The sequence below is a fragment of the Daucus carota genome, chromosome 3 (assembly GCF_001625215.2).
Source record: "Daucus carota subsp. sativus chromosome 3, DH1 v3.0, whole genome shotgun sequence".
Lineage (NCBI taxonomy): Eukaryota > Viridiplantae > Streptophyta > Magnoliopsida > Apiales > Apiaceae > Daucus > Daucus carota.
In genome coordinates, this window is record NC_030383.2 from 51784216 (window position 1) to 51811056 (window position 26841).

The following is a 26841-nucleotide window of genomic DNA, read 5'->3' on the forward strand; positions in this document are numbered from 1 at the left end:
TTAGCTACAATTTCTTACCTCTTTCTTTTCTTTGACCTTAAAGCTTTCTGCCCTGGTCTGGGCGCCACCAGTAGTAAGCGAGAAATTACATAAGCCAAAATTTCGTCGCTGTGAGCTTTTGTGAAGTCCAAATGACCATACTCAAACTCCTGGAATGATACATTCACGCCAGCATTTTTCATCCTCGTATAGTGTTTTTTGATCATTGATGACCGGATCACCTGGTCCTTCCGACCAGCAACAAGATCAACAGGAATGTCAATCAACTCATAATATTCTGCCAAGTCTAAAGGTTCTGAAGAACCGTATACCTCCATATTGGCAGCAGCACTACCATAATCAAACATTTGAAACTTTTTCGAATGCAGAGTCTGTGCTAGATGAAGAGCCACGTTAAATGAAACTCCTGGCATGTCATACATATTATAGTGTGGCAAGCTGAGGATCCCTACCCAATTTGAGCTATCTCCCCCTGCAACAAAACTCATTAGGGTTTGAACAAGTCCTCCAACTGCAGGGTAGTTATGCAGGTCACGCGCAAATTTGTTTAGCAGCATTCGCAGGAACCAGGAGGGTATATATAAACCAGGAACCAGGGGCTCAAGAACAGGAGCCGACCAACGAAATATATTCCCCAAAATTTTGAAAGTAAGAATAGAATCATCATGGAAGCCAGCAGGTGATAATAAGATCAGTCTTGAGAGCCGATGAGGCTTTTCCTCTATCCTGCGTACTACAGCATACATCAATCCAGCAGCCCCCCCTAAACTGTGGCAAATCGCGCACATCTTATACGGTTGATCACCACTAGTTTGTTCTTCCTCTGCTTTGAGTTCACAATATTTCAGCTCAGTTGTTTTTACTTCATGAATCTTTTCTATCATTGCAGGTATATCCTCCACCCCATATTCATTCATAGAATAGCGCCAGTATCTGCAGTGATCGTTCCACCCAAATTTAGCTGATGCAATTTCAGCGACTGCCTTTAGAGCAGATGAACAAAGCAATTAAGGTTTAAAGCTTTAAGCTCCATAATGTTTCAGAAGAGAACTTACTTTCGTGAAGAGATATACTTGTTAATATGTTCTCTTGAAACCAAGCCACGCAAATTACCAAGGAAAACATCATATCCTGGAAGGGGAGAAGAACCAAAGCAAATAGTTTATATAGTTCCAACTTTCGTGTAATATGAACAAACAGACTATTTGAGGTATATGTTTTTATGTTATACTTCATACTTTATGAGAAAGCATTACAAACCTTGATCAAAAGCTGCAAATGCTGGAGAGCCAACGACACCATTGGAAATCCAGCTAGCGAAAAATATTTAAAACAGCAATATTAATAACTCCATTAAAGATGCAAACAAATATTTTACACAACAAAAGATCAACATGACTGAAAACTATCAATACCAAAGTCTTAATTTATGAATTGAGCCTCATAATTTTGTTAAAGATCGGCATGTTTATAAATGAATTGAACCTGATTCGAGCTTCTGAGTTGAGTGAGTAGCCACTTATGAGCGTCTCAATTAGTCATAGGTAAAAACTTTAACCATTTACAGAAAAGAACTCACCCTATAGAAGAATCAAATAATCCATGTTGTGGATAGACAACCTTCTGAGAATCACGCCTTCAAATCAAAAGAGCAAGCACATAATGTTAAAACCACAGAACCATAGATATCTGAGCAAATCCCTAGAATGGCATGATTTACAAGGAAAAAATAACCTTGTAAATACCTAGGAATTCTTTCCAGAAGGAGGACATATCCATCAGAAGTGACTACAGAAATAGCTTCATATGGATACCTAAACATATTGAAGAAGGAAAACGTTAAAAGTTATAACAATGCCCAAAAATGTCAAGTATATAAAAGTATAATGAACTATATTGTATTGTGGTCTTCATGTATTACGTTTCAGGCTCACAGATGTCGTAATTCCCATAAGCTTGAGTTCATAAATCAATCTTGAAAGCAAAATTATATAGATAGACAGTTTGTACAAATGTGATAAAGTAAAATAAATAAGTGACCACCTCTTATTGTCATGGCTCCCAAATCAAGAAGAACCTGTAGGTGAAGACTACGCTCTACAGATTCTGATTGGTAGAGACTGTTGAAAATGAGAGCAATCTCACTATCCCTGAAGTCAAACTGTTATCCACGATCCAGTGTTCATAGCAATAAACGTCTACTTCAGACAACCGCACAGGTTTAACATTTCTTTCCTCTATAGCCGGTTAACCCTTATCCCTACTCTTATTCCTAAAGTAGCTCTCTTGTTGTGACTTGAGTGTAACGAGGCCAAAAACAACAAAACGCTTTTCTGCATAAACACATTTCACTGCTTCAGAACTGCCATTTCTTTACATTTTACTAGAAAGCTGTTTGGAGGTCTGAAGTATGCATTCATAAGTATGAACACGGGAACCCTTGATGGGGACTTTGACTTCAACGATATATAGATAAATCTGGTTTTGGTGCATGTAGTCTTCACCTATCACCTGCAGTTCTTGATTTCAGAGCCACTATCAGACTGTCAATTAAGAAAATAGGGCACGAGGAATCTGTTAAGCTGATCAATGTAATATTTTAGGAAATGAAGATTTTATTAAAAAAAATATATATGAGGACTCTAGTCTAGGTTCCTTATAAATAAGGAAAGAGAGGAGTATCCTGACATCTTAAAAAATCACTAGGATATTGAGCAACAGTTTTATCTAAGAAGCTCATTTACCTAATCTATTGCTAATGATATCAGTTTCATTGTGTGTTTATTCTTATGTTCTCTGAGCAATTGTTTAAGTGTTCTGGATATTGAAACTTTCTAATATATTGCATCTGATCTAATATTTAAAACTGTTTCAGACTGATAAAACCTTAAAATTTCAAAAATTATGCCTGCAGCTGACTAGTTTAAAAAAAAGGTTCACATTTGAAGTTCTTACCCAAGCTCCGTGATGACCTCTCGACATGTTCGACCATCTGTATTCAGGGAATAGAGAGGAACCACAGTCCTTTCTTTAAGGGCTGGATCTGTATCAGCAAGAGTAGCAGTCTGGACCAAAACTTCCGAAGCATCATCAGGAATATGCTTAATACTACTGGAAGAGAACCAGCTAATTAACATCTCTGAAGTCTCCAATGGTGACAGAAAATAACATGCTGCCTTGTGTATGAAGTCAAATACAACTTCTATAAAAATTTCAGTTAACAAATGAACATCCTGGTTTGCATAGTTCCACGTGAGTAACAAAGCATCAGGGATATGTTAAGAGTAACAAGAAAAACTAGCATCTGAAAAATATAATTCAAACCTCAATAACTCCGCGTCTCCTATCAATGGCATGCTGAACACTATGGTCTTTCAGCATTTTCGTCTTACTCTCTGAATACAAATGCTGCAGATTTCCTAAGGTAGTGTTCGCAATATAGAAGTACGTAAGTATTCCTGCCAAAAACTTAGCAGGAAATAGTATCCATGCCAGGATGTATCTAAAGCAGAGCGCCAACTTCGCTTGGCACATATCATGCTTGCTAAAGCTGAGTTCACTTGACGCTTGAGAACTTTCAGATCGTGGAGTTAAAGGAGTGGCACCATCATCAGAATAGTCTTCTCCAGATGAATTATCTACACTTGAGCCCATATCAGAGTCGACTGACAACTCGTGAATGAATTGGTTGAAAGATGAAACACCACTACAATAAGCACAAGAAAATTGTAAACTTGAGCAAGCAGCATTTGTTTCATAATCAGGGGAAAAGTAAACCCTGACATAAAAGAAAGTTGAGCAAAAGGTCTTACTTGTTCATCCAATGAGGAAGACTGGGTCCATAAAACGTCGGTCTGAGTTTCCAGTAATGCATTCCTTCAAGAACAGAAGTCTGAGTTTCCAGTAATGTTGACACAAAATTGAATTAATATAGTCACGGATTCAGGGATAGTTGTCGCAAAACATACAGATCATCTAACAAAGAATATAATTCTCTACTCTATACTATTATGATTTATGACCAAGTACCAGAGGGTGCAATGAAAATCAGTAGGAAACTTAATTAAACATGACTCTTTGGTTCGTTAAGATTTTGTTCGAGTTTGGTAAGAGTTCGTCCGAGTTCGGTTCATTTACAGCTCTAAATTAGATAGTAAAGAACATGATATCATTAAAAAGAAAACGAAGAAGAAGAAGAAGGAAAGAGTGACAGACTCTTTGGTGAGGGCGAGGAGAGTGTCAACAGCTCTTTGCATCCTTGGGAGGTTGTAGCTTAACAATATCTGCAATGCTGTTTCTTCTTACTCAACACTTATTGTGAAGGAACATCATCCTGCCGTGCCTTGTCCTCATACCAGCTCCTCCATGACGACTCGGAATTCACTGTGACCAAATTTTGTGGGGCCCTGCATGCACGTTTATTTTCTACTATGCTTACGTGATGAGACGACTATTGCGCATCGATAAAAACAAATAAGAATAACATATTTGTACATGTACATACATTTACGATTTTACTTCTTTATGAGAATAGGAACATATCTGTCCGGGATTTCGATTATTTTCAATTTTAAGCTGAAAAATGTGATTTTTATAATAAGTCGGCTTAGAAATTGAAATAAATAAAATGAAGTTAGTTTGAGATACTTATTTCAGTGAATTATTTTTTTAGGATAAAAAATATTGATAAATCAAAATTTACTCATAATTCACTTTTATTTTTTATTATTATATTTTCAATAACCTATAAATCATTTATAAGTCAAAATTATCCAAACAAATATTTTAAATTATATATTAAATGATAAAACACAATTTTAAACTCATGTAAACGGACTCTAGATTAGGTATTTGAATTTAGGCGATATATGATGTTTAATATATCATATACATTATGCATTCAAGTATGATCGTCCCAACCGGTCCACAAACAACAAAGGTGTAACAAATTTAATTTGACTTGTACCTGGAGGCGGCAGCAGAGCACATCGGAGCCATCCGCCCAAGCCCCTCTCAACTCTTTCCATACATATATTATTACATTGGACGCAAGGGGTGAGCGTGGTTTGGTTCGGGACGGTTTTAAAGTAAAATCAAAACATCAAATTTTTTATTTTTAAATATAAAAGTCAAAACTGCAACTGAATCGTCAGATCGGTTTCGGTTTCAAAAATCTCAGTTCTGTTTTAGTCGGTTCGGTTCGATTATAAAATCGCATGAAATGAGAAACAGAGTTACGTATTAAAATATTTAAAAATTATTTTGCAACATTAAAAGTTATCTCCTTGTATTTCACGGTATAAGATCGATGAAAGAGTCCAAAGCTGCGAGTCTAGAACTATGATAGTATGTTTCATAATACTCTTTTGGATGAAATCTAATCAGGTATGTAAAAAGAATCAAACCTAATTAAAGTATCATCCGATTTATACCAAATTATAATCTAAATTATATATATAATTTAGTTACGGTTTACGATATATTAATATTCAGAGTGTCCTTGTACCTTATTGGATTATCCAGATGCCGAGAAATGTGATATGGTCTCTTTGAGTGATCTCTATATTGACTTCGCTATAGAGATTTAATATTTCCCTTCTCTATTCTTGATAGCTGGATGGAGTGTGTTGATACATTTGAGTTTCAGGTGGATTTCTTTATGGGGGATGTCGAGGTTGCTCATCTTCATCATCAGTAGTCAAACTAATAACTTCTTTTGATGTTTCACCAACTTGTTTTTCTTTTTTAGGACTGAGATAATCTGAGTCGTCCTGAAATCTCAAATCTCCATATACCTCCTCATACTATTTTCTCATAAGATCATAGTAATCAAGAATTGGTTTCATTGTCTTAGTGGAGACAGTATGATCGTCCTGCAGAATATCAATTAATATTTCGGGCTCGAAGAAGTAAATTGATCGAGTATCAGCATCTCTGTGATTCTCGAAATTCTTATCAAAGACAGTTTGGCACACACGACCACTGACCGAAAGATGAAATAACCTGTATGATTCAGCATTTCCATCGTCATCATAATCAATCACTACGTCATATATGGGCTTCAGCAACACTTATTTTAGTGTTTCAAGCAAAAGTGTAGCCTTATATGATCTTGAATGCATTGACTTTCATCTACAGTTACACTTTTTTTTTTGTGTTACAAGTGAGATTAATAAATGTTATCATAGACATAGTCAGGTATCTATGGTAACTACAATCTCGGTGTAGCCATTAAAAGTCTCTTCATCCCAACAAAACTGTTTTCCTCAGCCATTTGAAGTGGAAGCTTTGGTGAGAAGATTTCTTGTACGGAATTTAGCTGGATTTTTAGTTCTTGACCACATTCGGGATGTCCATCTTGCTGCCTTTTTCTCAAGGAATTTCTCTAATCCTTTCCTTCTATTTATCTCAGCAATCCTGACAGTAGCTAAGACAATGTGTTCAATTTCCTTTAGAATAGCTTCATTACAGACAACAGTTTCTATATCCATATGAGCTTCTTAATCGACAACAGTGTCGGTCTCCATATGAACAACTTCATTTATTTCGTTCGGTTCGATTCGTGAACAACCTTAATTATCCGTGATATTTGACCGGAAAGGAAGTAGGATTTATTATGTATTTTGTTTAAATTAATATTGGTAGACTATAGGTGGTCTAGATAACTAATTAAGAAAAATTACTATTGTTTTAAATTTATTTAATAAAATTATATATATAGACACACGCACATTATTTAAACCATCTATATGTAAATTTACATATTAATAAAAATATTTTTTATGGGTAAAACCCCTATTTATGAATAAACCAACGGTGCAAACAAAAATAAATAAATTAATTAATGGAGCTATCGAGGGATGTAATTGGAGTGTGGAGCCACCACGGATATCGTTTCATACTACAGAGTCGTGATAGTCTTGGATTGTGTGTGATCTCGACGGCCATGCATCGGATAAGACCCCACAGCCTTAAACTAGTGATGAAGCGATCATGTATCAAGTAGTTTCAATGATACCAGCTGCTCTGTCATTTTGCAGCTAAACACTTGGCTTGAACCATTGACAAGTCTCAACAAATAGCAATGTCTCCCACCAATCTTTTGGCACTCTTCGGAGCCACCTGGCTCCTGATCCAACTATGCCGCATCATCTTCTCCAAGACCCAGAGCGGAAGCCACAAGGCTCCACCTGGTCCCCCAGGACTACCGCTCATCGGTCACCTCCCCATGTTAGGAAACCAGCCGCACCGCAGCCTCCACAAGCTGTCGCAAAAATACGGGCCCATAATGTCCCTGCGCCTCGGCTCTCAGCCAACTATAGTCGTCTCATCTCCAGCTTCAGCCGAGCTCTTCCTCAAGACCCACGACACCGTGTTCGCCAGCCGTCCCAGATCTCAAGCTGCAGAGTATATGTGGTACGGGACTAAAGGCATGATTTTTTCAGAGTATGGCCCGTACTGGCGGAGCATCAGGAAGTTTTGTACATTGGAGCTTCTTAGCGCTTCCAAGATTGAATCCATGGCGGGGCTCAGGAGGGACGAACTGGGCTTGCTTGTGGAATCACTTAGAAGAGCTGCAGGGGCGCGTGAGGTGGTGGATGTGAGCGAGAAGGTGACCCGGCTGATAGAAGACATGACTTGTAGAATGTTGTTTGGGAAGTGCAGAGATGAGAGGTTTGATTTGAGGGAGACGATACATGACATGGGAAAGTTGGTTGGTGCTTTTAATATTGCAGATTATTACCCATTTTTAGGGGCACTTGATCTCCAGGTACAAACTTGATTATTTGTTGCTCCTTCCGTCACTTGATTTCTATACACTTTCATTTTCTGGATATCCGACCCCATTCGAGACATATCAAAACTTTCTCAAACTAGTAACTTTTTAGTTTTTACAATATAAAAATTCCAACCATTAACTATTTTCATCCACCTTTTCAAATCTAGCAATTATTAGCAACTAACTTCCGACATAATCCTACGTACCTTACATTCTTGGCGTTGATGATATGTTAATTTAAGAAGTTTTAATGGGTAAAGTTATTGTATATGTAGGGGTTCATTATACTAACGGTAAATTTGGGTGCTCTGACATTTTCCAATGTGTTGTAATAACGAATTGTTAGGGAAATCTTTAACTAACAGAGTACATTAATTTTTGTCATCAGGGATTAACCAGGCAGCTCAAACAAACTCACAGGGCAATAGACAAGATTTTGGAAATTATCATCGATGACCATGAAAAAGAGGCTGATAATGGTATTAAGAAGCTTGACAGGGATTTTCTGGATGTTATCCTGTCTTTAAAAACCAATCCTAAAACTACACATGAGCAATTAGCGCAGAACATTGATCGATCAAGTATTAAAGCAATTGTGCTGGACATGATTTTCGGAGCCATAGATACGTCTCATATTGCAATTGAATGGATTATGTCTGAACTTCTACGACATCCGAGGGTGATGAAACTAGTTCAAGAAGAGATAAGAAATGTTGTAGGAGATTGTGAAGTTGTGGAAGAATCTTGTTTGTCTGAACTCCCCTACCTAGACATGGTCGTCAAAGAAAGCCTGAGATTGCATCCAGTGGGACCGCTGTTAGTTCCCCATGCGTCCATGGAGGACATTGTTATAGAAGGCTATGGTATACAAAAAAAATCTCGTGTGATCATCAATAACTGGGGTATGGGACATGATCCTAGAATCTGGTCCGAAAATTGTGAAAAATTCCTTCCGGAGAGATTTATAGATGGTAAAGTAGATATTCGCGGAAATAATTTCCAACTTATACCATTTGGATCTGGCAGAAGAGGTTGTCCAGGTATGCATTTGGGCCTGGTGACCACGAAGCTGGTGGTATCTCAGTTAGTACACAGCTTCGACTGGGAGCTACCTTTCGGCATGTCAGCTGATGAGTTAGATATGAATGAAATATTCGGAGCCACAATGCCGAGAGCAAAACATCTTCTTGCTGTACCAAGTGCTCGATTTGGGTAGGCTTCAACACAAATGTCATTTTGTTGTAAGCTGTATAGTATCAGTATTACACTTGAATTATATGTGTTCTTCATTAACTGCAGAGTAAATTACATGGCGACCAATACTAGTTTCGTACTGCAAATTACATTGCCCCCTTTACTACTTTGGTGACCTGATAGACCGGGATTTCAAATTCAGAATATGGTGGAAAGTCATAAAAAAAATATTTGGAAAACGGTTAAGAGCCACATTTTGAAGAAAAAAACTACTCTTTTTTGTAGATATCTAAAAATTGATCGGAAATGGTTGAAATTAGCCTTCCGAACTTTCAACAAAGCTTTCTGAACACTACTAATTAAAGGAGACGTCTAAAATCTTTGATTATCTACTTGTCTCCCTGTCTAAAAGTTAATAAACAATCTAGCATGACTCAAGTTTTTCATCTTCTTCAACATATTTGCCATCTTTACTATTACTTCACACGTCAATCCAACAACATATTGAATTCTAAAATTTTTAAAATTTATCAAATTGCAGCTAACTAATTAACATACTGAATATACCATCGTAACAAACTTTTTCAATGAGCTATAATCCAACCATTTTAACTATATTTTGCCGACCACACTCGCAGGATTAGACTCAGACCTAATAGACCACCAAACTGGTAGTGAGTTTTGAAGCAGAACTTTAAACTCTGGTCGAGGGTTACCTGCCGGTAGGTCACCTGATTAACTTGGTCGATATGTCTGTCTGTCTTAAGCTAATTGCCAATTAGCAGTGTGTCGGCATTCCTACTCAAGGCCTATCATTCATTTATTCTCAAGAACATAATTTATAAACATGCACTGTAATCCTAAAGTAATCCTAAAGTAATGAACTACAAGAATGATCAAAATATGAATTCAGGAGAACATAAATTTTTTATAATTCAAATAAATATATTAATACTTGAGGAATTGCAATCCCATAAAGCAAACATGACCCTCATGTTTTGTGTTTCCTAACAGATTTAATTGATTTGTCAGTGGTTGTACTTAATTACTCTACATGGTTTTGGTTATGTGCGCCTTAGCTCTGACAAGGAAATTTAGTGGCAGATTGTTAGATCTTTCTGGTCACTGCTCGACCTGAAGTCTGGCTCAGGCACTGCTATATATAAACAGGACACCCTTTCTTTTACAAGCAACACCTCGGACTCTTTACAATGTTGTTCATCGATTTTTCCATTCTTCTGCTACTCTTCGGAGCTTGTTTCTGGTTCTTCAACCTCTGTCCTGCCATCTTAACCATGACCCGAAACACCTCCAGGAAGCGACCACCTGGTCCCCCTGGTTTACCACTTATCGGTCATCTCCATATGTTAGGAAAACTCCCCCACCGTACATTCCACAAGCTATCCCAAGTATACGGTCCAATAATGTCCCTAAAACTTGGCTCTGTGTCCACAATTGTCGTCTCTTCTCCAGCTGCTGCAGAGCTCTTTTTAAAGACCCATGATGCCATTTTTGCAAGCCGTCCCAGATTGCAGGCCAGCGACTACTTATGGTACGGCACTAAAGGGATGGCGTTTAGTGCAAGTGGCGATTACTGGAGGAGCGTGAGAAAGTTCTGCACGTTGGAGCTTCTAAGTTCCTCCAAGGTCAACTCCATGGCGGGGCTTAGAAGGGAAGCACTGGTGGTGCTGGTTGAGTTCCTGGAAGAAGCTGCAGCTGCAAGTGAGGTTGTGGATGTTAGTGAGAAGGTTGCACATCTGACAGAAGACGTTACTTTTCGAATGTTGTTAGGGAGGGGCAGAGACGAAAAATTTGAATTGAGCGAGGTGATACAAGAATTGGCTGAGATCGTGGGAGCCTTTAATATTGCAGATTATGTACCGTTTTTAAGGGCACTTGATCTCCAGGTATTAAGAGTTAAAATTATGTTATCTATTCTAAGATATTCTCGATGTGAGCCAGAATTGAACTAGGACCTGAGCCAACAAAGAATAAACCCTTAATCACTTGAACTATCCAATCGTGCTCATCTAGTTAATTTGTCACAAAAATGATTTCTGCTCTAATATGTGAATTTGAAATTCCTGTTTCATTAAATTTGAGAAACTCTGTACAAAAATAGTAACTATAATACTTCTGTGGTCAGGGATTAACTCGACGGCTGAGAGTTACAAGCAAGGCAGCAGACAAGATTTTGGAAACCATTATTGATGATCATGAACAAGACGCTGATAAAAGCGACAGAAAGCTTGACAGGGATTTTGTTGATGTCATTCTATCTTTAAGAAACGATTCGACAGGTCCTCATGGGAAATTAGCGCAGACCATTGACAGATCAAGTATCAAAGCAATCATATTGGATATGATATTTGGAGCCATTGACACCTCCCAAACTGCAATCGAATGGGCTATGTCAGAACTCATACGACATCAGAGGGTGATGAAACTAGTTCAACAAGAAATTAGAAATGTCACAGGAGATAGTGAATTTGTGGAAGAATCACATTTGTCTCAACTAGATTACCTAGACATGGTTGTCAAGGAAAGCATGAGACTCCATCCAGTAGGCCCCTTACTAATTCCTCGCGAGTCGTTGGAGGACATAGTGATAGATGGCTATTACATAGAGAAGAAATCGCGCATTATTGTGAATACTTGGAGCATAGGACGAGATCCTAGAATTTGGTCGGATAATGTGGAAGAATTTGTTCCCGAGAGATTTGTAGGCAGTGATATTGGTCTGCAGGGAAAGAGTCCTCAACTTATGCCATTTGGGTCAGGACGAAGGGGGTGTCCAGCCATGTACTTGGGGCAGATAAACATTAAATTGGTGGTGGCACAGTTGGTGCAGAGCTTCAACTGGGAGCTCCCTTTTGGCATGTCACCTGATGAATTAGATATGCAAGAAAGTTTTGGTTTGACAATGCCAAGAGCAAAGCATCTTCTTGCCATACCCAGTCTTCGCATGGATATACCGCGTTCTTAAGGACATGACAATGTTTATCGTATTCACTGTTCAATTATTTTGTCACAGCTGCTTTGTTTAAGCTTCACTGTCTACATATATTCGCATACCTTACTTTATACTCCTCCCGACGCATTGAATTATACTCCCTCCGTCCCTCCCATTTCTTATCGAATGGGTTGGGCACGGAGGTTAAGAAATATGAATAAAGTAGTGGAAAAGAGAAAGAAAAGTGGGTGAAGTGGTGGGACCTATTAATTTTTAATATATAAAAAGAAGATAGTGGAATAAAAGTAGTGTGAAAAGGAAACAAAAGGAGAGAAGTGGTGGGACCCATTGACTATTTTTGGTAAGTTTTGAAATGTAAAGAATTGAATGGGACACCCCCAAAAGGAAAGTGTAAAGAAATGGAAGGGACGGAGGGAGTATAAGATTTTTTCATTGCTCGACTGGTATTATATATATAAAGTATAATTTTGTAATTTATTTTATGATTTAAATTCACGGAAACTATATTCCTACTTTACAGAAGAAGTATTAAAGTCTGTATTGTTGATTCTTTACCTGTGTGTGTTTGTCCGGGTTTAAAGTTCGGCTTTTAAACTATTTTTGACTTTAAGTTTGTTTGGATAATAGGTCAGAAGCCGGCTTAAAATTAGAAATAAACCAGAAACTGACTTAACGTCAGAAGTTTGTTTGAAATATTTTTTTCATAAATCACTTCTATTTTTAATTTTATATTTTTAATAACTCATAAATTATTGATAAATCAAAATTATTAAAAAAAATATTTTTAAACCCTAAGTCTATCACATAAATCACGTTAATATCAAAATCGTATGTTGTCAAAAATATCTTTATGTCAAAAACTAGGCTCAATGCCTTTACGCGGAAAAATACCGGGGGACAATTGTTCGTCATGCACCCGTCCCTTCTTAAATTTTACCTATTAACCAGGTACATTATTTGTAAGTGTTATAAATTTTGTAATGTATTATTAAACTGCACAGCAATAAAAAAGAAATTAACTTGCAAACTATATAAAGAGAATAAAAGACGTAGAGAGAAACTAGTTTGTGTATATTCCAAAATGTTGTTCATTTCAATAGAATCTGCTATTTATAGAGGTTGGGTGATGAGCCTTCCTAAAAAAGCTTTATAATACTTTTAAGTTAAATATTACAAATCTTCTCAAGTAAGTATTTTAAGTCTTCCTTGATAAGCTATGTGAGTCTTCCTTAGGAAGTTTCGTTAGACTTCCTTGATAAGGTTTACGAGTCTTCTTGTTTAAATTTTTGACAATCACTTAATATTATTTTGTAACCCTCCCCTTTTATTATCAAATGCGAGTTATCATTTGACTATCTCGTTAAAACCTTGTAGGGAAAAATTCAATGGGATAAAAACATTGACGAAAAAAAAAAGGAGTACAACCTCCCGCTGAATAAAATATTTCAATATTTGACATCGTGTTTAAGCAATGATTTCGGTTTTGAATTCCAATATTATTTTGCGGCTTTCAAATGTTGATTTAGGCAGTGACTTTGTAAGTAAATATGCAAGATTATCGCATGAGCGGACTTGTTTTACATCAATATCATCATTTTCTTGAAGTTCGTGAGTGTAGAAGAATTTTGACAATATGTGCTTTGTTCGATCCCCTTTAATATATTATTCCTTCAGTTGTTTAATGCAAGCTAAATAAAACCAAGCTTTGTTTCACCAAACCAAGCTTTATAATCTCACTTAGCCAAGCTCTCTACCACTTATTTCCGACCTCCCGAAGGGCTGCCCAAATTCGTTCGTGGGCCTAAATTGTATCGAACCTCCGACGAATTTTTCGGACGAACTTTTCCGATTGTTTTCGTAAGTGGTTACTTTCTTAGCTTCATATCCGTGTCTTAACCGACCGATTTTGTTCCGATATAAGAGCTCATACTTAAATATATCTCTTCATCTTGAAAGCTCTTTATATACAATTAATCTCTTCGAACAATATATTCGAAAGATAATATACTCGATCTAAATATTCAAGTGGTACGAACAAAGATTCATACTCCAAAATATACGGAATTTTGTGTTGATAATGTACACACCAAAATATCTTGATCTTACTCATCATAACCTTAACTTTATTATCTCGGAGGAAAAGATATTACAAACAAGCTCTCTTTTAAATATTATAGCACTCGAGTTGGCCACGCGTTATTATCGGGTATATTTTCGCACTACCCTTACTTGCTCTTTAACTCATATTTGTGCTCCCATTCCCTTTACCCTCGTACCTTTCTTGTTTGGTTAAACACCCATGTTTCAGCACTTTGCTTGGTGGGGTTACCGATTAAACGAGATACGTGATTATATGTTTATTTTTCCAAACGTGTGTGTTGGGTGTGATTTACTTCCGCACGATATTAATAATTATATTGCTTGTTGTGCTAACGCGGTTACTTTGGCCTAATATTGTAGAACTCGTACGTGCTATTATTAAAGACTCTGAAGAACTCTCTCTCTTGATCTAAACAATATTTATTAGTCTCACAAAGACTACATTAAATGAGGAGATATATTGTAACGAAGTTGTATACTGAAACACTCCGTATCTTTTTATACTTCGTCTAAAGACAAGTATATTAGTCCATATATATAGCCAAAAGAGTTTAAAAAGTTTTTATTTTATCTACAAACTCCAAGACACTTGAATATTATTTATTAGGAGGATTTTGTACGATAAACGTATTCTTCGATTATAAAGACAAATCTATCGAGAAAGAATACTCTCAAGATCTTAAGCTTGTGAAAGGCTTAAAGGACTCTTGATCTTTAATATTCTACGACCAAGAATATTATTGTTAAACTCGGCCTAGTAAATTTAGTCCAAAATTCTTTTTATAAAACAAGGATATTTCGTAGACATTGTTTTTTGAGTTTTGCAGTGAGGTGATCTTCGTTCTATGACCCAAGTCCTAGACGTACTAGCGGGGAGTTGGTCGTTTTCGCACCATGAGGAAGAGGAAAGACCCAAGAACTAAGACCTAAGATCCAAGAACGGCAAAAGTTTAGAAGCTCAAAGACTACACCTGAAGATACAACGATTTTGAGGAGGTGACGAGGAGTTACACTCCAAGACGAGTCTTGTAATTTACATTTATAGTGAGGAGGTAGCGGGGAGTTACGCTCCAAGATATATATTTGTAAAGGTTTCTCCGCCTGCTGTAAGGAGTGTTTTTTCTTATAGTAAAAATCTCGAGTCCTGGGAGAAGTTCGAGAACTGGACTAAAGGTGAGTGGACTCCAAACTTTTTAAATTGGCGCTAAAATTTTTAGCTTAATGAACCTCTCTATCGGGACCTAACAAAGCGAAAATGCATGAAGTTGGTACTTGGATTTGTATATTGTATATACGTTACTTTCAAAATATTGTTTAACAGTCTTTTTATGAGAACAAACAATTGTAATTTACTATTTGTCCGTATAATTGGTGTAGATGCCGTATGATTTTTTATAATTAAATTTACATCTTTGTTTTAAAAAAAAAACTTGTAATTATGAGCAAGCAATTTATTTATAGATAATATGGAAAACGAAATTAGTGACGGAGAATTCAGAAGATGAAAATATTATTTTAGAAAATCACAGCCAACCATACGAGACTTTGCTTGATACTTTGATTTGACAAGTATTCCATTAGGAAGTACACACGCATGAACATCTAGATATCCCGCCACCATGGTCACCACTTAGAAAATATTTATGGCATTTCATACAACCATTCGTCAAGCTAACTGAATTTTGTAGATTTAGCTTGAGTGCTTGACTTAAAACTCGCTCAGGGCCCCCAAACTGACAGAGGTTTCTTGCACGATCTTTTCAGTGAGAAAATGACACTAAATTTAAGTGTAATAAACGTTGAGATAAAACCTTTAGTTAACAAGATCTATGAATTATGAAAAATATGTTAAAAGTTATTAATTTTAATATAATATTTTTCTTGACTAAAAATTCACTGGGTATCGATATGTTAATTAAATATAACCGAATTAAATTTGAAACAATGATATACTATTTTTTCAATATTATCATTTATAATTAGTATATCTCGAGCTTATTAAAATTGGATAAAATAGAACATAAATAAATAAAATTTACTGTAGATAAAAATATAATGGATGTTATAATCACCTCCATCGATTTAAAGGTTTAAAATTTTTAAGATATTTGTATCATTTAACTAATTATTTTAATAAAAATCGTTGAAGATGCTCTAACTAATTTTATGAAGAATCGAGGATGTTTTTACTTTTAACTAATCTTATCGGGGAATAAATTTTTTGTGCTAAGAGAATCAGGCTATTTTGGTAGGATATTATTGTATATGAGATTAGTCAACACAATCCGAGACGCAATACATGTTCTAGAAATTTTATTTAACTATTATTGCAGGCAATTATTTGAACGAAATTGGTTTAATAATATATAGGATGAAGAAAGAAACAATAGTACGAAACCTTTTATGTCCAAGGGACAGTGTTGTAAAAAGCGGGAATCAGACTTAATCGATGAAGTAACGTAGGGCTGTAATTCGAGCCGAGCCGGGCGAGTTTCGAGCCGAGCCTAATTCGAGCCAACTTTAATCGAGTCGAGCCGAGCCGGCTCGGTTAACTAATCGAGCCTAAATCTTTGCCCGAACTCGACTCGGTTAATTTCACGAGTCGAGTCGAGCCGGCTCGTTTAGCTAAACGAGCCGAGCGAGCCAGCTCGTATAATTTTACACTTAATCGAGCCCAAACCTCTACCCGAACTCGGCTCGTTTAATTTCACGAGTCGAGTCGAGCCGGCTCGTTTAATTAAACGAGCCGAAACCTTTACCCGAACTCGGCTCGTTTAACGAGTCGAGTCGAGCCGAGCCCACTTAAACGAGTTTGAGCCGGGCGAGCTCGCGAGCGGCCCGACTCGAATTACAGCTCTAAAGTAACGGAACAAGAATTAATTAAAAATTAATTAAATTGATCGGAATTAATCGGATATTTAATCAGTTCGGCGAATCACGGAACAGGAGACTTTTTGAACCGACATAACAGATTAACAGAGTATATATGAGGCCATATGGGTAGAGTGGATACCATTCTAGTAGAGCTGCCAGTCGTCCACTCTAAAAAGGAAAAAATAATGTCACCTGCAGATTTTGTTATTTTTGGGGTACTTGTCGGAGCCCTATGGCAGTTTATTCATCTGTACCGAGCCCTGTTTTCCAACAAGACGCAGCACAAGCCACCACCAGGTCCCCCTGGTTTACCCTTGATCGGTCACTTCCACATGTTAGGAAAACTCCCCCACCGCACCCTCTACAAGCTGTCCCAAAAATATGGCCCCATAATGTCGATTCGCCTTGGTTCGGTCCCAACCGTTATCGTATCATCCCCTGCTGCAGCCGAGCTCTTCTTCAAGACCCATGACAGCGTCTTCGCTAGCCGTCCCGCGTCTCAGGTGGCAGATTACTTGTTTTATGGAACCAAAGGCATTGGGTTTACCAAGTATGGCGCGTACTGGCGTAACGCGAGGAAGTTTTGCACGGTGGAGCTTCTTAATGCGGAGAAGGTTAAGTCCATGGCGGGGATGAGAAGGGAGGATATGATGCTGCTTGTGGAGTCCCTGAAACAAGCTGCGGCTGCGAGTGAGGTGGTTGATATTAGCGACAAGGCGTGTCATCTGATTGAGGCGATGACATGTAGAATGTTGTTTGGAAAAAGCAGAGATGAGAAGTTCGACTTGAGTGCCATAGTGCATCATATGGCAGAGGATTTGGGAGCGTTCAATATTTCGGATTATATCCCATTTTTACGCCCACTTAATCTACAGGTAATCATATAATTAACTGTTAAACTTATTTCTTAGTAAGTACATGTTGATTCCTTGATGTTGAAAACAGTCCATCTAAAATTTTAAGATTGTTAGAGTAAGACTCCAGATGGATCCTATGTTATAGATCTCTCCCTTACTCGAATCCCATTTTTGGGTTGAAGAGTGGATCACGGGCGCCCATTATGAGAACTAGTTCATCTAAAACCTTAAGGTTATTAGAATAAAGTCCCGAATGGATCTTAATTATGCTATATTTTAAGACTTGATTAACTAGCTAGTAAAACTTCCTTGAATATTTAATAAATTGATGAGCTTTTTCTCAGGGATTGACAAGACGGTTTAAAGTTACTAGCGAAGCTGTAGACAAAATACTAGAAACTATAATCGATGATCATGAGAAAGATGCAGCTAATGGCTACAAGAATAATGACAGGGATTTTGTTGATGTAATTCTCGCTTCAAAAATGGATCCTGTGGGTACTCATGAGCAATTAGCCCGAAACATTGATCGATCACATATTAAAGCAATCGTGCTGGACTTGATTTTCGGAGCAATAGATGCATCCCCTACTGCAATTGAATGGACCATGTCAGAACTGATCAGACATCCGAGGGTGATGAAACTCCTACAAGAAGAGATTAAAAATATCACAGAGGATTGTGAATTTGTGGAAGAGTCGCATCTGTCAAAACTAGAATACCTAGATATGGTAGTCAAGGAAAGCATGAGGTTGCATCCGGTGACACCAATAATAGCTCCTCATGAGTCGATGGAGGACATTGTGATCGACGGATATCACATACCCAAGAAATCACGAATCATTGTCAACAGTTGGGCGCTAGGACGAGATCCAAGATTTTGGTCTGAAAATGTCGAAGAATTTGTTCCGGAGAGATTTGAAGGTAGTAACATAGATCTTCTGGGACAAAGTTTTCATATTCTACCGTTTAGTTCTGGCAGAAGAGGTTGTCCTGGAAAACACTGGGGGCTGCTAACTATAAAATTGGTGGTAGCTCAGTTGGTACGCAGCTTCGACTGGGAACTACCTTTGGGCATGTCACCTGATGAGTTGCCTATGGATGAAGTTTTTGGTCTGTGTGTACCAAGAGCAAGTCATCTCCTTGCCATACCAAGAATCCACTTACCATAAATTTAACATGAAGATTTGCCTGTGTCTTTAGGGCATCTCGGACTGCTAATCTTTGGATGTAAATATTGTCAGATCATGAACATAGCTAAAATGTTATTTTCTCTCTTACTTTAGTCACTCTTTTTACCAAATTTTATTCAAATAGTTAGCATTCGAATTACCAATGTTTAAAAAATTATAGTTATAAATAGATACTAATATCAACTGCAATGGGATGAATACATGCATTGAGAATTTGAGACGATAGAAACGCTGTCATGTACTTTACCCTTTCCTCATTTTATCTTTCAATATAATATAATAAATATATTTATTAGAAGAGAAAATTTTATAATATGGACCTACTAACGAATTTGTACTCCATAAATATGTCCCTTCCTGCTGGAGGAGAATGGACTGTTTTGATGAAAGGACAAATGATGCTTACTTGCATCCAGTGAGCTTACAAAAAAGGGGTCGAACATAATATATCAACTTGGTCATCGAATTTAAAACGGTCTTAAATTGTAATATAAAACTGTTACACGTATCTCTAAATATAAATTCGTACCTCTAGATATAAGTTCAAAGAGTAAAAAAATAATTATAGAGATTTATCCATTATTCTTGAATGTTATCACAACTAAACATAAGGTTGTGAATTCTATTATTTATGATAACATATTTAGATTTTAATAAATTTATTTATTTTTATTTTTTATTAAAACAAAAAAATAATTATATGATAAAAAGCAAATATAAATTAACTTGACAAAAATTAAATATATTATTATGAATACTAGAAGTAAAAACCTTGTACTTAGTTGCGGTAACATTAAAAAATAATGTGTAAACCTCCGTAAATAACTCGTATTTAGAGAGATAACTGAATTAAATGATTTGAGTTTGATGTCGAGTTTATTTTGATGACTCAATTTTTTTTTAAACAATACTTTGATGATTCTGTTGATTATTAATTCAAATCAAATAGATTCAAAATGTATTTAACTAATTTTTAAAATAACTACTACTCCCTCCGTCCTGGTCAATAGTATACATTGAGCGACGGGGATGCAGCACGGATTTTAATTCTTCAATAAAATATATTTTTGGCAACTTTTTTTTTTAAAAAAAATTCTTATAATAATAAAAGAAATCTTAAAAATAAATTATACAATCATGTTTTTTGTTGTTGGAGGGCGGCATTCCGCTCACTCAAAATATAACTTAGGACCGGAAAGCATCCCAAAGCAGTCTATTCGAAAAGCGGCGCGAGAATCAGTTATTCAGCACAGCACCAAAATGGAGGATTCTGGCGCCATTTTATGTCACATCTCTCTTCTTAAAGATATGCTTGATCAGGTAATTAACCTCAATTCCATCACTTTACACACACCTTTAAGTAAATTTACGGATTATTTTGGTGAAATTGATGCGCAGGTAAATGAAGAAATCGAAGCCAGTTATCAGATTACTCGAGAAATTGAATCGGAGATTGTAAAGTGTTGTGAGATTGAGACGGAGTATGCTGTCAAGGAATCAGAGTTAACGAGGAATTTGTATCACTTGCATTTCGAAATTCACGGATTAATGGCTGTCACTTGTAATCTCATTTTTCGACTCTTTTAAATCAGTTTTGTTTATTGTGACCAAATTTCATACTTCCTTCTTTTATCAGTGTGCTATTGGCATTAATTTTACGATTATCTATAGTTTATGTTAAATGATGCATTTCATATAATTATTAAATTGTTCTGTTGTGGTAAAGTTTTCGTGGCTTTTAGTGTATGTTTTGGTTTGTTTGTGTGTGTTTTTAATTTGCACAAGTTCATTTATAGGTAGAATGTACTATGTGAGTGAAGTTAAGTTCTTGCTATTGGAGATTGTATGGTGTACTGCTCTTTTCAATTTTATTTCTGTTGATTGTTTTGTAGCTGATTCGATGGCTTCGATTAAACGGTTAGAGGCAGAGCTCTCTTGTCTAAGGATCAAACGAGATGAAATCTGTAATGGAATGGACAACAAGCGGTAAGTACTCAAGTATATATGGACGCTTGCTGCTTGAATATGCCTTGTAAATCATTCGAAATGTGTTCTTGGTTATATCATATTACCTGCAACTTCAATATAACATTAAAATCTAACGGTATAATACTTTATTTGGCTTGCTTCTAAGATTTACCTTGGTGAGGATAGGCCATTTACTTACTATTTTCTCCTGGACTTTAGGTTGGCATAATGGCTTATATCTAAGATTCACGTTCACAAGATTCATTATAGCTCTAGTACCTCCTGATGTGTTACATAAGATTAATGCTTGGAAATAGGAATGTATTGAGGACTTGACTTTGTTGTCGATTTATAGACATGTAATCTTACTAATATATTTGTTTAGTTAATTTTCCACGATCTTGCTTTTAATCCTCACACGATATGTCAGTAGATCTCCCTCGTGCTTTTCTACAGTGCCTATGTGTGCGATCGTAATCTAGTGTAATTACTTTTCAAAGTTAATTTGAAAAGACTTCTTTTTCTATATATATGAAGACCAAAAAGTGGCCGCAAAATATTGTTGTGATAAAGGAGGGCATATCTTATTTCTCTCTTCTCGTATAAGTGCTTGTGCACAGACTGCAGACTCTTACAACGTATTATGCAAATTTGTTTAATCTCCAAAGATTTCCAGTTTGGTAGGTTAATTCACCAGAAACCTTAAGATGATTTGCTTGTATTCTGAATTATATATGTATATTCTTGTCATTCCTACCCTCTAAGAGAATTCCAGATTCTGCAAGGGCGATACAGATCGGGAGGGGGGGGCGGGGGGGATGGACCCACTGACTTTCTTTTTTTTTTCGAGGTGGACTCATTAACACTTCAATCCAATATATTTCAGTAGAAAAACTGGCTGAACTCAACCAAATTTATCGGTATGGTACTTTGTTGGTTTTTCAGCTCCTAATCCCTGACATTTGCCAGTTTTCCCCTTTCAATTTTTTGCGTGAGCTTCTCAAGATACTTGCTTGCATTTGATAATGGGTTTTCTATATTTGTTTTGATTTATCTTAATGATAGCTGACATGATGTGGTCATCGTGTTAGTAGTTTTCCTGATATTTTATACATGGAATTACTCATGCTATACCTGATTTTTGGATAATAATAAATAACCTATACAGTCTTATTACTCGCTACATAAATTGTAATCTAATAACAATTATTTATATTGTCATGACAGCGAAGAGTTTATTTCATCTTGCCTAAAATTTCAGAAAGACATTGACAAGGGAGAAAATTGTGAAATGAGGACTCTTTTGTCTGAAAAAGTAAATCTTGAAAATGAAATAGAACTGTTAACTACGAAGAACAGTTCACTGCAAAATTCTGTGTCAGCATTTGTGGAGGAACTACTAGAAGATCTTCGTAATACCAACTCTGGTAATGAATTACTTTATTTAGATTTTGATATCCTATTAGTAGCTACTATTATAATAAATTATGTCTATTATCAGTGTTAGTTAGCCAAAACTTCTGCAGGTGGTAGTAGTACTTAAACATATTTTTAGACCCGTATAAATGTTTAAAATATTTGATAGTTTCTCAACCATTATAACCCTGTTTTGATCAAATATGGTGGTGTTTGGCATTGTTTTCTGTTATCTTATTTTAGATATGTGTTTTCAGAAACAAAAGTAAAAAACTGTTTTTCGGTAGTTTCAATAATTAATAGGTGTTTTTTAGTTCTTTAAAAATAACTTTTTAGAAACAAGCAACATCGTTTTGTCTGATATGATACAGTTATTCTGATGCAAAGTAGTTGATGGTTCTAACAGTGAGGAGGAAGGTCAAAGAACTATATCGACAGAGTTTTATATTTAGAAAACACTTTTATATATCTTGAAAACAGATTTTTCATGGTTTCTGTTCTTAAAGTGTTTTCTCTTTTTTGTTTTATGAAAAATTTGTTCAGAAAAATGGACCAAACACAACATAAAACAGTGTTAAATATGTAGCCAAACAGCCTCTATGTAATCTTCTGCTGGTCAGTTCTATTGTTTTCACGGCATCTGGCATACATAAATAGAGCACATAATGCTTTTTAGAATTATTTAAGCTTTTTGTTATTCGGACCATCTTGACTGGTAAAACATGAATGCCGTACACAGTCCAGCATAGAATTAAGAAAGTGTATAAAATATATACTAACCTATGAGCTTTGATGTAATTCTATTTCCGTAACAATGGAGTAACATTCTTTTTGATATTGTTAACTGTCATTGATGCTACATGAAATTGCTATATAAATTAAGGTCTCACATGTTTCCCAGGTTGAACTAATTGGGCTTTCTTGATATAATTTTATCCAGCTGCACCGATAACATTTTGATATCTATTTAACTTCACATGCATTTCATGTTAAATGTAGCTTTGCATTTTGAGATACAGAGTGGGAATCTAGAGAATGAGAAATTGCTCAAGGACATCGATGAACTGAAGGCCACACTTCTCTCAGTTATTTCAATGTGATTGCCCCACTATTAATCATTTAAGGAGTTGGTCCTTTTACTGGATATCTTTCCTGATATGATATTGTAGTTTAGATGATACAAGACGAATGGATTACGAAGCCATTATCCCTAACATTTTTGTGAATTATTACATTAAATTGAAGTGTACCCAAAGTCTGGAAGTACTGAAATTTATTTTCACAATTAGATGCTCTGTTTTTTCTTAGTTAGAAAAATAGATGCTATGTTTATCTTCACCAGAATATATTTTCAACAGATTTTAGTTCTAGAAGGCTTTATGGAGGCACTATTGTTAGAATATGAAGATTTAAGGGATTTTTTTTAAAAAAAAGGGTATACTACATATAGGGATGGCCTTGGTTATCAACCTTCTGATAGTCTTTTTTTTCCCATGTAAATAGTTTATTCTTTGTCAACTTATGACTTCGCATTCTTAGACTCTGTTCTATGAGCAGGTGGCACATGTATGTTTTGGTTTAGTTTTTGGTGTCCCTACAATATTGCACGATTTTTGGGATTTTTACTTGATTTTTTTTTTTGCCAGAAGGATTTTTACTTGATTAATTGTAATATGATTGTAGTCATTTATAGTTTTATTACTGGGAAGAGTTTAATTCATCCTTTTCAGATAGACATACACAAAAAAAAATAAAAAATTGAAATGAACACCGCTGTCTAGAAAAGTAAAACTTGAAAAAGAAATAAAACTGTTAAATGCAAAGAACAGTTTACAGCCTAATTCTATGTTACTTGAAGCTCTTCATATACCAAGTAGGGTATATTCTGCTATTTAATATACAATACTTCTTCTTTAATTATGCTATGCTGTTCCTAGCTGGACTTCTATGTTACTTGAATATCTTCACTATACCAACTAGGGTATCACAATTTCTATTTTTTGATTAAGCTATTTTGTTAGTAACTTTTCGATTCATGAGAATTTCTTTTCAATTAGCAGTATTAGTTGATGGCTAAATTTAAGGCATTTGTACCTAGCTCCATACTTCTTTTATGTATGAGTAGTTTCTACAGCCATTCTGATTGTGTTATGAATATATAACACATTTTCCTTCTATCTTGCAATTTTAGATATGGTTTATAATATTGGCACTAATTATATAAGCCTTTTGTTATGTAAGCCCTCTTGATCGACAAAACATGCATCCCATACTCAGTACATCTGCAAATTAGAAAAGCAAACATAATTAATGTAAAATTTGCACATAAAGGTCATTTAAATGTCTCAGGTTGAGCTAGTCGTATAATTTTCCTGAGCTCCATTAAGCAATATTTTGATATCCGTAAAGCCTCTCATATGCTGATATACATATCATGTTGAATGCAGCTTTGCATTTTGAGATACAGAGTGGGAATGTGGAATATGAGAAACTGCTCAGGGACATAGATGAACAAAAGGCCACACTGCTCTCAGTTATTTCTATGTGATTGCTGCTCTGGTATTTTTTTTTTTTTCCGAGTTGGTAGTTCTGCAAGAAATTTCTTACAGTGGCTTTAATTTTATTGTGTACATGTTTCGACAAGATGTATGGACCACGAAGGCTGTCATTGTTTAAAATCCAAAACAATCATACCCCAATGTTAACGTGAGCTAACCTCAGCATGATAAGGTCTCATTTACCGCTATAAAAAAAACCAACCATTTACTTCTTGTAGGGAAAGGGATATTTACCTTCAAAATTTGAAGTGGTTGCAGTTCCCAGAAAGGAGAGTCGAGTCTCATGGCTTGAGAATCATACACTGACCCAGGTTGTCTTCCATGTCAGTAACAGTACCGTGTCTCTCCCGCAATGATCACATGTTTTTGCAGGCAGTTGTGTACCAATAGCTATTTATTTTGTGCATAATGCAATCAAAAGCACACCCAGTATGGGACTATTGTTCCAAGATATGTTTCATTATTTCTTTGTATACCCACAGTTCTGGGTGCCCTACATACACACACTTCATGTGACATGTTGGCCTAATTGCCAAGTTATTGTAGTTACTGTAAGTTAAGCACCCAGTCACATGATCAGCGATTCTAAAATGCTAGCTTTCACTATCACTTGATTTACCATTATGCAACGATGGGTCGATCTGTCACTTCATGCGACTGCTATACTCAGTCTCTCTTAACAGTTTGAAGGAATCACATCAGCTGACAGTACACGTAGACACGGACCAAACAGCAGACCAACAAAACATTTGGCTTAGGACTGCCAGTTGTGACTTCCCAATGATTATTTGTTTGTGATGTAATATCAAAATACTAAAGCGTATCTAATATTTGCTCGTTTCCCTCTGATTTTATACGTATTTATGCTTCATCGTAAGATGCTTATATATGTAAAGATTGTTATGTTCAACTTTAGTTAACTCCAGGTTTAGATCTAAAGCATGCATCTCATCAGCATTAAGAATTCTAGCACAGGAAGGTGGGATCTGAACTGCAACAAGAATGAGGACAACACACCTTATCTACCCTACATACTCTTAAGGGCTACAATAATTGCACCAAGTTTATATAAATCTAGCAAACCCAATGATCAAAGAGCTGCGTTGGAAGAAGAAAGTGGTCCGGAGAAGACAGGCGTACATCGCAATCATGAAGATAAGAAATATTACAAGAAGCAGCATCAGAGATAGTAAACAAAAGTTTGAATACAAAGGCTTTGGAGGGTATATAAAAGAACAGAGAGGAAGGCTCTACATTGTAAGAAGATGTATTGTGATGCTTCTTTGTTGGGAAGATTAATGCTTTTCCCTGTATTTCTCAAACATGTATATACACTGCTACAGCTAGCAGCAATTTTTCTTGACATTGTTAACTCAGCAAGGTGTTTGTGTTTGATTGCCTGTGTTTTCTTAGATATTTATTTTTAAGGACTTGCGGAAGCATTGTTGTCTTTTATTTTTTTAGTTCTCCCGTAAAATCTTAAATCAGGCTGTCATTTGGATGGATATTTCGATGTTGGTATGATGCTATGTAAAACAACCATGCCAAATCTTTACTTACAAAACTAGTTGAAATAGTGAAATTTAAATTCATAGAGAACGTCTAAAAAAAATTATTTTTAGATCTTCTGTAGATATATATGTTGAAGCTCCAAAAAATGCAGTAAAACAACCGAGTAAATTGCACTACGGTGGCTTGTACTATTTTAAATTTGCATGTTGGGAATCGTATTTTAAAAGTCGACATTTGCATGGCTGAACAAATATTTTTTTTTGCAACAAAGGGGCTTTCTTTATATCATTTCTCTCCAAAAAAGAGCGCTAAACCTCTCTCTCGAAACCCTAACATCTCACCATCTCAGGAAAAACACAAATTGTGAAGATGAGTTAGTTTAGGAGGCTAAAGGAAGATCATACTATCGACAGTT

At 36.0% G+C, this 26841-nt stretch overlaps 6 protein-coding genes across 10 annotated transcripts; 5 read left to right on the plus strand and 1 right to left on the minus strand.

The window, feature by feature from the left end:
- Positions 1-14: 14 nt before the first annotated feature.
- On the minus strand, positions 15-4117 carry LOC108212660 (uncharacterized). Its single transcript, XM_017384381.2, has 8 exons — positions 3813-4117; positions 3325-3706; positions 2956-3233; positions 1746-1814; positions 1580-1636; positions 1261-1313; positions 1056-1131; positions 15-933 (listed from the first exon to the last, which is right to left on the minus strand). The coding sequence occupies exons 1-8, from the start codon at positions 3872-3874 to the stop codon at positions 15-17; spliced, it is 1896 nt and encodes a 631-aa protein (XP_017239870.2). The 5' UTR covers positions 3875-4117.
- A 2867-nt stretch (positions 4118-6984) lies between these two features.
- Positions 6985-9073, plus strand: LOC108211131 (cytochrome P450 CYP736A12). Its single transcript, XM_017382649.2, has 2 exons — positions 6985-7771; positions 8169-9073. The coding sequence occupies exons 1-2, from the start codon at positions 7085-7087 to the stop codon at positions 8994-8996; spliced, it is 1515 nt and encodes a 504-aa protein (XP_017238138.1). The 5' UTR covers positions 6985-7084; the 3' UTR covers positions 8997-9073.
- Positions 9074-9319: 246 nt separating this feature from the next.
- On the plus strand, positions 9320-12214 carry LOC108213615 (cytochrome P450 CYP736A12). The gene is made up of 2 exons (XM_017385423.2): positions 9320-10881; positions 11121-12214. Exons 1-2 carry the CDS (start codon positions 10186-10188, stop codon positions 11958-11960), a joined length of 1536 nt encoding a protein of 511 aa, XP_017240912.2. The 5' UTR covers positions 9320-10185; the 3' UTR covers positions 11961-12214.
- Positions 12215-17029: 4815 nt separating this feature from the next.
- LOC108211832 (cytochrome P450 CYP736A12) lies at positions 17030-19059 on the plus strand. Its single transcript, XM_017383529.2, has 2 exons — positions 17030-17797; positions 18124-19059. Exons 1-2 carry the CDS (start codon positions 17045-17047, stop codon positions 18949-18951), a joined length of 1581 nt encoding a protein of 526 aa, XP_017239018.2. The 5' UTR covers positions 17030-17044; the 3' UTR covers positions 18952-19059.
- Positions 19060-20131: 1072 nt separating this feature from the next.
- Positions 20132-25251, plus strand: LOC108213455 (uncharacterized). Of its 5 annotated transcripts, XR_010290010.1 has the most exons (7): positions 20132-20292; positions 20371-20533; positions 20865-20958; positions 22168-22367; positions 23356-23452; positions 24804-24915; positions 25133-25251. XR_010290010.1 is itself a non-coding variant. In XM_064089322.1 (6 exons), the coding sequence occupies exons 1-5, from the start codon at positions 20233-20235 to the stop codon at positions 24902-24904; spliced, it is 618 nt and encodes a 205-aa protein (XP_063945392.1). In that variant the 5' UTR covers positions 20132-20232; the 3' UTR covers positions 24905-24915; positions 25133-25251. The 5 variants fall into 5 exon arrangements, 3 of the variants coding, with proteins under 3 accessions (XP_063945392.1, XP_063945391.1, XP_063945393.1); XR_010290011.1 differs by lacking the exon at positions 25133-25251 and having other exon boundaries at positions 23376-23452; positions 24804-24914; XM_064089322.1 differs by lacking the exon at positions 23356-23452.
- A 749-nt stretch (positions 25252-26000) lies between these two features.
- Positions 26001-26410, plus strand: LOC135151305 (small polypeptide DEVIL 4-like). The gene has a single exon (XM_064089324.1). It carries the CDS (start codon positions 26001-26003, stop codon positions 26211-26213), a length of 213 nt encoding a protein of 70 aa, XP_063945394.1. The 3' UTR covers positions 26214-26410.
- Positions 26411-26841: the final 431 nt, after the last annotated feature.